This window comes from Pieris brassicae, chromosome 10, assembly GCF_905147105.1.
Source record: "Pieris brassicae chromosome 10, ilPieBrab1.1, whole genome shotgun sequence".
NCBI classification, from domain to species: Eukaryota; Metazoa; Arthropoda; class Insecta; order Lepidoptera; family Pieridae; genus Pieris; species Pieris brassicae.
The window spans coordinates 4,563,812-4,576,943 of NC_059674.1; the positions used below are offsets into that span (position 1 = coordinate 4,563,812).

At 33.2% G+C, this 13,132-nt stretch overlaps 1 protein-coding gene across 1 annotated transcript; it reads right to left on the reverse strand.

Annotated features, from left to right (window-relative positions):
* Positions 1-188: 188 nt before the first annotated feature.
* On the reverse strand, positions 189-12,627 carry LOC123715467 (solute carrier family 2, facilitated glucose transporter member 1-like). The gene is made up of 12 exons (XM_045670479.1): positions 12,502-12,627; positions 7,858-7,953; positions 7,170-7,330; positions 6,875-6,985; positions 6,112-6,199; positions 5,767-5,980; positions 5,075-5,133; positions 4,263-4,464; positions 2,933-3,069; positions 2,441-2,543; positions 2,140-2,240; positions 189-1,884 (listed from the first exon to the last, which is right to left on the reverse strand). The coding sequence occupies exons 1-12, from the start codon at positions 12,505-12,507 to the stop codon at positions 1,747-1,749; spliced, it is 1,416 nt and encodes a 471-aa protein (XP_045526435.1). The 5' UTR covers positions 12,508-12,627; the 3' UTR covers positions 189-1,746.
* Positions 12,628-13,132: the final 505 nt, after the last annotated feature.

Consider the following 13,132-nt stretch of genomic DNA (forward strand, 5'->3'; position numbering starts at 1 on the left):
TGGAAAGAAATACAAGGAAGGAAATAAAACAGATATAGTTATTAGCTATCCGGATCCTTACAAATGTAAATACCATAAACAAAGTAAAATAAAAGTGAATGTTCGTATGAAAAACGTTTATTATTTAACGTACAAAAACTTCTAACTTAACAAAATGCATATTTACAGATTAATAAAAATTTGACAGTTAGTTTCAATGTAAGCTTTAATCTTTTCAAATTTCATTCTGAAGATATGAAGTAAAATTATAATGCGACTTTCAGAATACTAGAGACTCAGACTAATTTAGTTTTAGAAAAACTAAAGACACATTAAACATTATTGCATTATCATTATGCCATACCATAATATATAACAAAATTGTTTAAAAAGGGAATCGCTTTGTTATTCGACTGAAAAGTTGTTACTTTTAAAAACGTAAAAGTTTTCACCTCATTATTATTTTTTAATTTAAGTACACGTAGTCTGGATATTGAATAGTTTTAAATTATAATATCTTTGACAACTTCAATAAGTTGGGTATAATTGTGATGATTTACCTATTCGCGTAAATATATTATAAATTATGAATTCAAAAATGCCTCCTTTTTATATTGAAATAAATTTGGCAGTTAGTCCAAGAAATCAGAAGTACTTACGTATTATATTAATTAATGTCAAAATAAATTATTACAACCATACATTAAATCTCATATGCGAGTTATTCAAAATGCAAGCCTGTTTTCATCTAACAAGGCCTATTTTTTCAAATTACATAGATTATTAAAGATGAGAAAATTTTCCCAAGTCCCATATATGACAGACATTAATAATGACTTTTTTTTACAAATGTCAAATCATCATGTATAATAATAATCATGTTGGATATTGTTTAAGTAACATAAAACTAAACCTATGGAAAATGTTTGTCAATAAATTAACTTATATCAGATCTAAATGACAGATAATAGTTTACATATATTTCACTGGTACATACGGACTTAAACAGATACAAGGTACTAAAACGTCGTTCATGCTCTCACTATGAGTAATTCATATACTTAGATATGAAGTTAAGCTTGGGCTCTATAGTTATAAATTTGGCGCGTTTTGATATGAAAATTTGACAAACGCTAAAACTGTCAAAAACTAGAACCCACTAGATAATTTTTGACAGAGATAGACACCGATAATACTATAAGAGTCTTGCATATGTCACCGTAAAATTGTAGATGCCGTTAGATTGTAATCTATCTCGCGAGGTTGTCAACTGTCGAAAGATTCTCGGTTTCACTTTGATAGATTGCAATCTTCCGAATAATAATACGTAAAATTGTAAGCAGTACGTTGAGGTTTACAATCTTTCGACAGTTCGCAATCTCGCAAGATAGATTACAAACTAATGGTAATTGGTATTTACAATTTTAGGGTGAAACATAGGCCACAAACCCAAAATTCGTAAACCAATTATGGGTGGGTAGTAACCCTAAAGCTCAACCCATGACAATTACAACGTAAATTAGTTCTTTCTATGAACATTATTTTCTATATTCAGATCTAGCGATTTAATCGCGTGTTGAGTGTAAAAATGGTAGATTGTGATGTTTGTTCATTGCATTAGCTTTGCTAATATTATTTATATCCTACAAGATTGAGGAATTAATTTAACAGCAGGAAGACGTTACACAAGACTTGGTCGAAAGACTTTAGCCTGGTCGCAATATAGATAAGTTGAATAATAATTTATCTGAAGTCTTCGTAAATAAATTACAACTGTTGTCTGAACATAGCTGTGATCTCTTCGATAGTTTTGTTTTTCGTTTCCGGGATTTTGAATGATATGAATAATATAAATATGAACTGAAGAGCAGCGAATATGAGGAAGACGTTCGTGTCTATTATTGACTGGAAAAAATTTATTTTTGGTTAGTTTGATTTAATAATAAATAAAATCCCAGGCTGAGTTTGATGAAGGCACATAACATGATCACCTACTAGTCCATACACCTGTGACTCTTGTTGACTTGTTTATTAATTTATTTCCTTCCTTTATATGCTAGATATTAACGAAGTTGGAACTTTCTGTTATATGGGTAAAAGATATATGTAAGAGGTATGTATTACATAAAGCAGTTTTTTTGTAAAATATATTCCATTTACCTTAAGTGGCAGAAAACTTTGTGCTACTATGAAGTTAGCAGTCCAGTTAACCGTGACGGCCACTGAAGAAGCTGCCGGTCGCGCGCCTTGGTTGAACAGTTCTGCACATTGAATTATACAAATAATTAAGTTATGAGAAAGAAAAATGTGTATATTTCCATCGCTACATACATACATACATTTGACAGCACGAACTACTTTTTTGCAGTTTTACGCACTGTTAATTATTACAGTACTAAAAACGAAAAAGTTTAACAAAAATGGGAACAAAATGACTGTAGCCTAGACATTTTACACATACCTGTTACAAGGAACCAGGGTATCGATCCGGGTCCAACAGCGAACATCGTTACGAAAAGAATTACCAAGGCGATGCATAAATATGGTACCCAGGATATTGTCGTCTGAAAGACAGATAAAAGAATGTGCGATTAACTGTTTCTGAACGTGCATGCATTTTTAGTGCTCTGTGACAGAAGGCCGTATTAGAGTTACACTACAATATTTAAAATACATTTTTGACAGACGGGAGTATGAATATTTTGAATATATAATATCCTCAGCCCGTAACTCAGCCAGATTAATAAAGAACTTAAGAACTATTTCTTTGCATTGAAGACTATATTAAAGACGAATGTTTGCTTGGAAATTGAATATTAAACAACTTTTATTACTAAAAAAAGAAAACGAGATTATAACACAAATTACAGTTGTGCATCTTTAGCGTTAAGTTTAAAATTATAGTAGAACTTAACCTAAAACTTATTATTACATGAATAACTCTAAGACTTACATATTTAATAGCAATACATAACGCAATGGTAGTTGCGAACATTCCGGTAAATCCAATGAGAAGTAGGGTCTTCCTTCCCGCCTTTTCCACTAGTAGGAGACTTATCACAGTCATTACCACATTCATTGCGCCCATTCCTAGAATATATGAACCAATGATAATGAGAAAATAATGCGACTATTTTTGTTTTTAATTCTGGCAGGCTACATTTAAGACAAAAAGGATTTTAGTTTATTAAAAAAACAAAAAATAGAACCTCTTTAGGTATGGGCCTCAGATTTCTGAATCTGTTTCATGATTATTTTTCAATCTAATAGGCAAGTAGGTGATTAGCCTCTGGTGCCTGACACACGCCGTCGGCTTTTTGGGTCTAAGGCAACCCGGTATCCTCATGAGGGTTTCCTTCACCGTTCGAGCAAATGTTAAATGCGCACATAGATAAAAATTTCATTGGTATACAGCCGGGGATCGAACCTACATAAAAGTTTGTGTAAAATTACAATTGGGAACATTGTTTAACCTATTCGATACGTACTATAAAGTTTATGAACAAATAGTACATAGAACTGAATCATTCTGAAGTCGCTCGCATTAATTTCTATTAAGTAAACTCTATTACTGAACCGATTTCAATTGTTTCACCAACATAAACCTATGTTATCAGCGCGTAAATCTTATACATATATAAAATTATGGTGTCACAGTGTTTGTAATTAAACTCCGCCGAAATTCTGAAATTCTGTGTACATATACGGTTAGATCTGCGATCCGGACAATATCTATTTTTCACCTCCCAAAATTTTTGTACAAGATACATACAAAATTACACACAACCCTTAATTTTCACCCCTCTACGATCAACCCCTACTTTATATTTGTTAATTAAAAGTTTCATGGCTTAACTTTAAGGTTTTCACAGTTTTAATTCACAGAAAAACCTAAAAAGTTTTGTTCCCTGTTGGTATGCACTAAAAGTTAGGCTAAGTAAAATCACAGTAAGGAGAAACGAAGTTCGCGTGGGCAGCTAGTAGTCTATATAACATTGAGCAATAGCAGAGTTTCATCAATGCATAATTTTGCAAGAACTGGAAAAAATATTTGTTGAGATTCCCACTATTTGTTAGAGACTATATTATGAAAAATAACACAAATGACACAACACACACTTAGGAGATAAAAACAACTATGTATTTTTTTGCTTTATGATCCAAATGTAACAGTTATGATGATGATATACTTACTAGTTATATTAGATATTTATAGTGTGTAGACAGTTCAGTCGAAATTATATTTTTTAATGCGACAATACTTATTATATTAAATAACTCACCTAATGTAGCGTACTGACTCTGCCCCTCATTCAAGCCAGCGTTCGTAAAGATATTCGTCGAGAAGAACATGACCGCGTTGATTCCCGAGAACTGCTGAGCAACCATCACCACCATGGCGATGAGTAATGGCTGTCGAAGTTGCTGATTTCCGAAGAGTTCACGAAGCGTGACTTTCTTGCTTATTTTGTTCTTTTCTGCTTCCTGTAGACGAAAAATATGTAATGTACTGGTCCTGTAGAGTTATAAAGAAACATTAACAATTTTTTTTTGTTGTTGTGTGTTTCTTGTTATTTTTGTTGTATATGAATCGTGTAACAGAGATTATCATTTAGACACAAAGTCTCTTTCCAATCAAATCAATCTAAATGTATTTATTTAACATGGTAACTACGAATGAATGGTGAATTATTACATAATTTAAAAGGTCTAAATTTATGAATAATACCAGATTCGAAATAAACGCAAGCAACTGGCAAGAATCTCTCTGCCACTCTTTTAAATGACAAGATTCAGGGTGTTGAAATGAAAATATCGTTATCAGTGTAACCACTATTTGAAAAAGAGCCGACTTTTGTAACAGTATTATTACGCCGATTTAGTTGGTATGAAAAAAAATGTGTGACGGCGTGCGTGCGGCTGATCACCTACTTGCCTATTAGATTGATAAATAATCATGAAACAGATACAAAAATCTGAGGCCCAGGCCTAAAAAGGTTGTAGCGCCACTCATTTATTTATCTATTTATACAGCTACAGGCTATATTTTACGGTGACACATACTCAAATTATTATTTACGAAATTTTTTGTCACCTGATGCATCTCCTCCATTTCTCCGTGAACAGCTACATCGCCTCGGAGCCAATTAAGGGCTGAAACAAAATATTCTCAGGATCTCCCAACATTTATTCTAAAACTAGTGGATGATAGGATAGATAATAAGAAATGTAAACTTTTTAAGAAATTATGATTGAGGTTTTTACAAATATTCCCATATGACAAAAGGTAAGATTGACGACTTAGGTCTACCCGAATTCCAGGCCACCAAACTTCCATATTTAACAGTACAAAAAATAAAGTGTTATTGAGATACTATTAATCTATATAAAAAATGACTTTAAAAGCGTAAATATCTTGAAAATAATTGTAAATTAATTAAAATCAATAATTAAATAATATTATTTTTATGCGCTAGCCTTATGCTTGTAATTTATAATATCTATGTGCGCGACGCCATTTTGCTTAGAGAAGCGTTTTGGCGGGTTCTTGAAATAATGAATGTTTAATTTGAATTTTTAAATACCGTTTTTTAAATCCTATGTCAAATAGCATATTCATTGGTCTATCTAGACTATTTATATCTATGATTCCTTTGCTTTAAAAGCCAAATTAATTTTCTTTGTGTTAGACTGTCCCCAAATAAGCCTTCCAAAGGACCAAGCACTCTCGTACTAATAATTAAAAAGTATAAATGATTTATGCATCTATCGCGTAAAATATATTACCTCTTTGTGCCTTTAATTCCGCGCCCTTATTTAATAGTAGAAACTTGGGTGTTTCAGGACATAACGGTAAAGTACAACATTGTACAATTGCTGGCAACACTATCACAGCGAGTAGCCATGGCCACCCGTTAGCCGTTCCCAATACTACTTCTAGCCCAAGTATTTGTGATAGAAGAATTGTTATGGTAATTACTAGCTGATATACTGTTCCGATCTGAAAAGAATATAGTATATATGACACTAAAACACGTTTTAATATTTGTTGTTTAAAATTCCTTTTTTTTTACATTTTAAAATGTAGAAATTATAGATTTAGAAATTATGTTATGGTTTGTAAATACTTACCGAGCCTCGCAAAGCCACCGGCGATATTTCAGCCAAATACATTGGTGTAAGCCCTGCATTTAAACCATTGTTAATACCGATAACAAATCTGAAAATAATATTCGTTTAAAGGTTAAGATATGAATTAGCAGATTCGAGCTTGTTTCATTTTCCCGAAGGAGACGAAACAAAACCCCAAACATATACAGACAGTTTGGGGTTTTTGCTACCATGCAGTAAAAAAAGCGCAATAACTGGAAAGTCTAAATATATACCCTTTCATTAATAACTCTAAGTAAAGATAACTTTGGGGTATATATAATTATGTCGTAATGACTGTCAGATGTCTATCAATAAAAAATATGCATTATTAATATGCATTATATAGGGGTGTCGAAGAGTATTTTGACAAGCTGCACTATGAATATGTATGAGAGGTTGAAACCAATGGTAAGAGAGTACTTGAGTAAGAATCTGAACCCATACAGGCTTTGGATGTAAACGCTAAGTTACCAAAAAAAAAAAAAAAATCTAATACCATCATCATCAAAGCAGTAATATTATTTTTGACAAAAATAAAGTCTTCAAGGAATCTACACCACATTGAAAAGATGTAAAGGTAACATCAATCAACTCTTTTAGCACAGACTCTACGGTTTAAGAAGACCAGCGCGAAGTCTGACTCCGTTTCGTCCACATTTTATTGGATTTTGATATAGTCGTAGTTCGTGCTTTAAGTTCTCGCTTCTGAATTTCATCCTACGGCTCGTTGCGTATAACATACCTGCCAACTATTAGCATTTCTGATGACTGTGCCGTTTTTGATAGAGCCTCCAGCATCGCAGCCACGAAGACCAGGAGGTTGTTCCACAATAGACCACCTTTTCTTCCTAACCTGAAAGAATCCCTAATTATAATCGCAGCTAATGTGTCTTTCACTTCTTTTCCGATCTAAGTTTTTAATATCAAATAAATTCGATCGATCATTTAATTAAAGTCTATTCTTCTCTTCTAGTTTCTTTCCGATATTTGCAGCAGTAGAGAAAATACACTCTAACTTTATCCAAAAACAATTTTACCTATCAGCAACCAATCCAGTAATAACTCCACCGATCATTCCTCCCACACAATAAATGGACACAGTCAGGGACCAGATGTTGGTCACAACCGGGTCATCCTTTGCGGCTAGTGATAAATTGGTTCCAGTTAATGCTTCCTTCTGGAGCCATTGCGACATAACCTGAAAATATTGAATTTGATACGATTAGCTGATGGTAATAGTCTACGATCCGACTGCAGGATTAGTGAGCTCATCGGTTATTTACTAAAAATATTTTTTTATGTATATTTAGAATTAGGAGAATGTATATCTACCAAGTTGCCTATCAAAATTTGGCTGCTAGTATTTTTAATTGATTTTTGGGAAAAAAAATCGTTCAATTGTTTTTTAAAAATAAAATATCGCCTACATCACGGCAATGTACTTAATGATTTTAAAAAAAACACGTTGCCGTGTGCAGACATTTATACGTTTCTACTAATCTTTGATTATACTAATCTCAGATCTCGTACAATAATGGGTGCTAAGATATTTGAAATCAAATTTAGACCGCAAAAATAGTAGTAGCAAGTTATTTAGATACAGATTTCGTGCTTGTCCCCAATAAGGGATAGGTAGCTTTCCATGAGGGTATCGCGATAACTTTATTACCTCGGTAGGCTTTAGTCCTTAATTTCTTTCAGTCAAATAACAATTAGACAACTTACAAATTCTGGCGCGTTCATGACTCCCGTGTTGTATCCATGCTGAAATGCGGACAGCGATGCTGACATTATGGCGAACGCGAGCCTTGCATTCATACTCTGAAAATATAATAAACACAGATAAAAACCTTGAATGGAATCCTAAAGCTATAACTAAAACGGATTCGTTTATCTGCGTTGCATCAGTCGGTTTTGGCCTAGTGGCTTCAGCGTGCGTTTCTAAGTGGGGATTTAACACGTACGGTGAAGGAAAACATCGTAAGGAAATCGGTTTGCCTTAGACTCAAAAATGTCGACGTTGTTTGTATACAGAAGGCTGGTCACCTACTTGCCTATTGAAAGGAATAAATGATCTCGAAACATCCACAGAACTCTGAGGCACAGAACACTTGCCGGTTTTTTGCTATTATGCACACTGTACAAGCACTGTATCGTGACTCAATCTTAAAATTTATCAGCTTATGCATTGATGACACAGATCTATGATCTATCCATAAATACTAAATGAGTCTATATATACTGCTTTGAATAAAGTTCAGTGTTGGCCTAGTGACGTCAGCGTACGACCCCTATCCCTGAGGTCGTAGGTTCGATCCCCGGCTATACCCCAATGGACTTTTTTTCTATGTGCACATTTAATATTCACTCGAACGTTGAAGGGAAATATCGTGAGGAAACCGGCTTGCCCGAGACCCAAAAAGTCAGTGTGCGCTAGGCTCAGAAGGCTGATCACCTACTTGCCTATTAGATTAACAAATGATCATGGAACAGATATAGAAATCTGAGGCGTAGTCCTAAAAAGATTGTAGCGCCGTTGTTTTTTTGTTGTTGAATAAAGTTCTCATCCGTCTCTTTTTAACGCAGCGTAAACATAATTCGGCCGAAAGAGACGAAACAGTACTTTAATTAAGGAATGAGACTGATTCATTTATTTTCAATACACAAATATACTAAACCTACATATAATAATAAATAAATATGGATATATATTAATAGAAAAAGAAAATATATTTAAAAAGTTTGATCCCTGTGGAATCTGTAATGGCATGAATTTCTTTAAGCAAGGAGACCAGATCTGGTGCACTATTATCGCTACCACCAGGCACAAACTTAAACCTGCAGTTTGAATAGAATTTATATGAATAACAAATTAGTATTTTTTAAAGCGGTCTGGACCATTTACTAGTATAGATAATATAGATATACATAAAAAATGTGTGTCAAGTTGTTTTTTTTAGAATCGTAATATTTTATAGTTTTCGAATTATAAATACAAATTATTATTACAAAGCGATAAACGATAAAAAAAATTAAAAGTAATTAACAAACGCTGAAATAAGAATTAACTAATGGTAAATTATTTTACCGTTAGATCCTTCTTAAATCGCCTAGAATATTATTACTTTTATATATCCGAAGTCATCTGGGGTAAATTATTAAAGTGACGCGGGAAGTGTGGGCGTCAGTCCGGGACCTGTCCCACTAAAATTCAACGGCTTCACCTGCTCGCTATAGATGAGAGACAGGGTACCAGTTTCCCTTAATCGGTCCAACAAGATATGCTCATGAGCGCACGCAACTTAATGCAATCTACTAGCGTAAAAATGGTCTATTGACTGTCTAAATTTTCTTACAAATTTTAACAAAATATTAGTTTTGTGATAAAAATCGGTCCGGCGGTATGTTTGTTAATTAATAGATAAAAATATTATCTATGACTGCGTGAGACGCATTATATAACACACTACGTAGGATGCGCAATTTCGGAAATATTACATTAATTTTACAACAAATTAAAAAGGTTTTAGTATCAAGCGTAAAACATAAAAAAACCACAGAGGAAATATTCACAAACATGTCGTATTTAAAATTACGAATGCGAGTATGGGACTCGCAGTTTTATCACACATCCGGGAAACTTAAAAATAATCAACTTTAATTAAATGTTATCAACAAACTATTGATCAAATAATTGAGTCATATTATTAACACTTTTATTTATGGTACAAAGAAACGTAGTAAACTTGTATGATTGAAGATGTATCGTAAGAAAAAGCATAGATAAAAAATAGTAATGTACATAGTATTGTATTTTGTTAACATAGGTTTTACACATTGAAAGAAAACACTTTTTTACCGGATTGAAGCTATGTATCATTATAAACTTATAATTATTTTACATTATTTAAAAAAAATCCGACGTTTCGCGTGCTTTACAGCGTGCGTGGTCACGGTGACCACGGTTAATTATTTTACATAAAAAGTGTTTTCTTTCAAGAGTTATGTAGTATGTAGTAGTGATGCATGCGAGATCTACTAGCTTAAATAGTTAATAGAACTTTCACTAAAAACATACACCGCATGCGTACCGCAAGTGTGCGTGATTTCAATTTACTTTAAAAAAATAGCGAGAAACAAAGCGGCGATACTGATTAAACATTCGGCAGTTCCAAGATTGCATATTTTCAAAAACTAAAACTATTGAAAAAAAATGTAACTAAACCAAAAACAACATCGAAGTAATTATTAAAAAAATGTATAAACAACAATAATATTTTCCTCGACCTTGTGCCAAGAAACTGTCATTTTAAATGTCAAATTGCAAATATACAAGGTGAGCCTGTTATGTCATGATTATTATTTTAAACTGGTTCCAACGTTTAAAAAAAAGAGCTTTTATTTAATAAAGCAGATCTTTTAATGGTGGATGGATTGTAATCTCTTAAACCACTGCGGCGAAAAAAGCTCGAATATCAATCTTTTTGTCGTAGGAAAAGGAGTAATTTAACATTTAAATGCCTAAGCGCACTAGAAATGATCAGAAAATCTCGAGTAAGAAGAGGGGGGGGGGGGGGCTGCGCATGAAAAGTAGGTACTTAGATAGTACATATTTTAAAACATAGCGTTTGATAATTTTTTTGCTTGTATAAATAAGAATTTGTATATATATACTGTATCTGTTTCGTAATCATTTGTTTCTAAAGGTAAATTATCGGCTTCCTCTGCCTGCAAACACCGAGAAATTTAAGGATACCGGATTCCTTACGATGTCTTAACCATAAAAGCTATTGTTAAATGCACATCTAGAAATAAAAATCCATTACTGTAAAGGAGTGGTTCGAGCGCAAGAATTCAGGGTTGATTCACGCTTAAGTTACTAGGACTTACCAGCAGGCTGAGTAGTCCAACCTACTTAGCCTGCTGGTAAATGCCTAGAGCGGCCAATTTTAGGCGTCGGTAAATTTGTATCTGTATTATGGACGGGTATTGCAACTGCGGAAGAGCTGCTGCATCTGGCACAGAACAAGACACTTCATGAGACTGACGGCCAACCTCCAGTAATGGAGAGGCACTAAAAGAAGAAGAAATTTGTATCAAAAATATTGGTTGGCCTAAACAGAAAAAATAACTTATAAGTAGTACCTCCTGTGTGCTGATGTTTTCTTTGTTCAATAATATATGTATACTGAACTATTTCTTTACAAAATTTCAGGAAATCGTGCGTTGTTAGAATATGAACTACACGATTCCTTCGTGCAAAATTATACTAATAACAGAAAGAGCTGATATGTCATTTAAATGCTCAGTATGAAGACAACGGTTCAGTTGAAGTCCCATAATAGGCTGTGCGGCTTCGTTTCCCTAGGCCTATGCGCGATACATAAAATGACCTCATTGTTATCATTAGGTAGTAGTTTTAGAGGTGAAAAGAGATTAGCACGTTTATATACTTTCGCATGCACTACATTAATCAGGAAAATATGAATCAACGCTGTGCAACCCTTGTTTGCTTGAATGCTGAACATGCTGTTTTATTGTTCGAAAATTATATAACTAACCGACCTTATTTCCCTTCTTTTGTTTTCGTGTCTATTGTTAAAAGTTTATTTTTTATCTATATCGTGTTTTATTTATTAAACTGATTAATTTAGCAAATAACAAATAAAAAGCTTTAGTAATATAACAAGGGACAGACGGGCTGGAGGATCACCTGATCGGCCTTTTAGGACTTGGTACGCTTAGTCTGGTTTATGAATATGATGCTCGCCAGGCGGGTATACGACAAATATTTATATTAAACAGTAAAAAGCATCAAAATATTTCACTTTCAAATGAATATCGCTCTACCGGAACGTAGGCGTATGTGACTGCGCATAAACAAGCGTCATTTTTGTTGACAATTCTTATTGACAGTTCCATTGTTAATTCAATGGAATTGCTATGAAAGTTGGTGATTCCTTTGCTGTATCGTTTTTTATATGAACATTTCCTAAATTAAACTACACATTCCTATTAGATGAGGAAATTACAAAATTAATCTAAATTGGTTAAGCGATAAAGGTGTAAAAGCGTAACACACCCACAGTTTTAAATGATAAACAAATACAATATTAAGAAACACCGTTGGCACCCCATAATAGTTGAATAATTAGGCTTGCGTATAATTATTAATATTAAAAGATAAGAGCGTGCAAAAAATACGTGCTTCAATACTTAATTTTATATTGCTAATTTATACATAGATAATATAGGAAAATTTTCATTAAGTTACATTTAATTCAACGTCTAGGTAGCAGAGCAAAACGGTTTCATAATTAGAACGTGAAGGGATTATAATATCGCGCATGCGCAAAATATAAAACTTACCGCCATGATGAATAAAAAATAAAACCTCCTTCGAATACGAAACAACCGTTTACACCTATAAAAAACAACTGTCACTGTGACATAAACGTACTCGCGCCGTAAATAATGTACGGGGTCGCCGAAATTCGAATTTCAAATGACGCGGACGCGGTCTGTGTGGTCAGTGACGTCATCTGAACCGGTTATCCTACGCATACCTTAGCTTAACCATCTTATTTTGTACCTTACCCCTTACTAATTAAGTTCAAAATTATATAGTAATTCATATTTTTTCTCCATAAGAACTACATATAAATATTGCTCTTAAACAATTGTAATTAGGCTCAAAATAGCGTGTAGAACTAGTTGTTTTCTTAGGTAACTGAACGCTCGCTACGACCGTAGTATGAAAAAATTGTAACCGGAAACTATAAAGCGCTTTTAAGCGCTCTTTTTAAGAACCCTTTGAAATGCACAATATTTTTCATTTTAAAATATACTACATATTTTCACTTACGTGAATATCCCAATATTTTTAATTTTTCAATAGTCATCTATGGATCATGTCATTTACACCTAAAATTTACCTAAATTAAAAAAAAAAAACAAAATACTTAAATTTACAATATACTCGTTTATGACATATTTAATA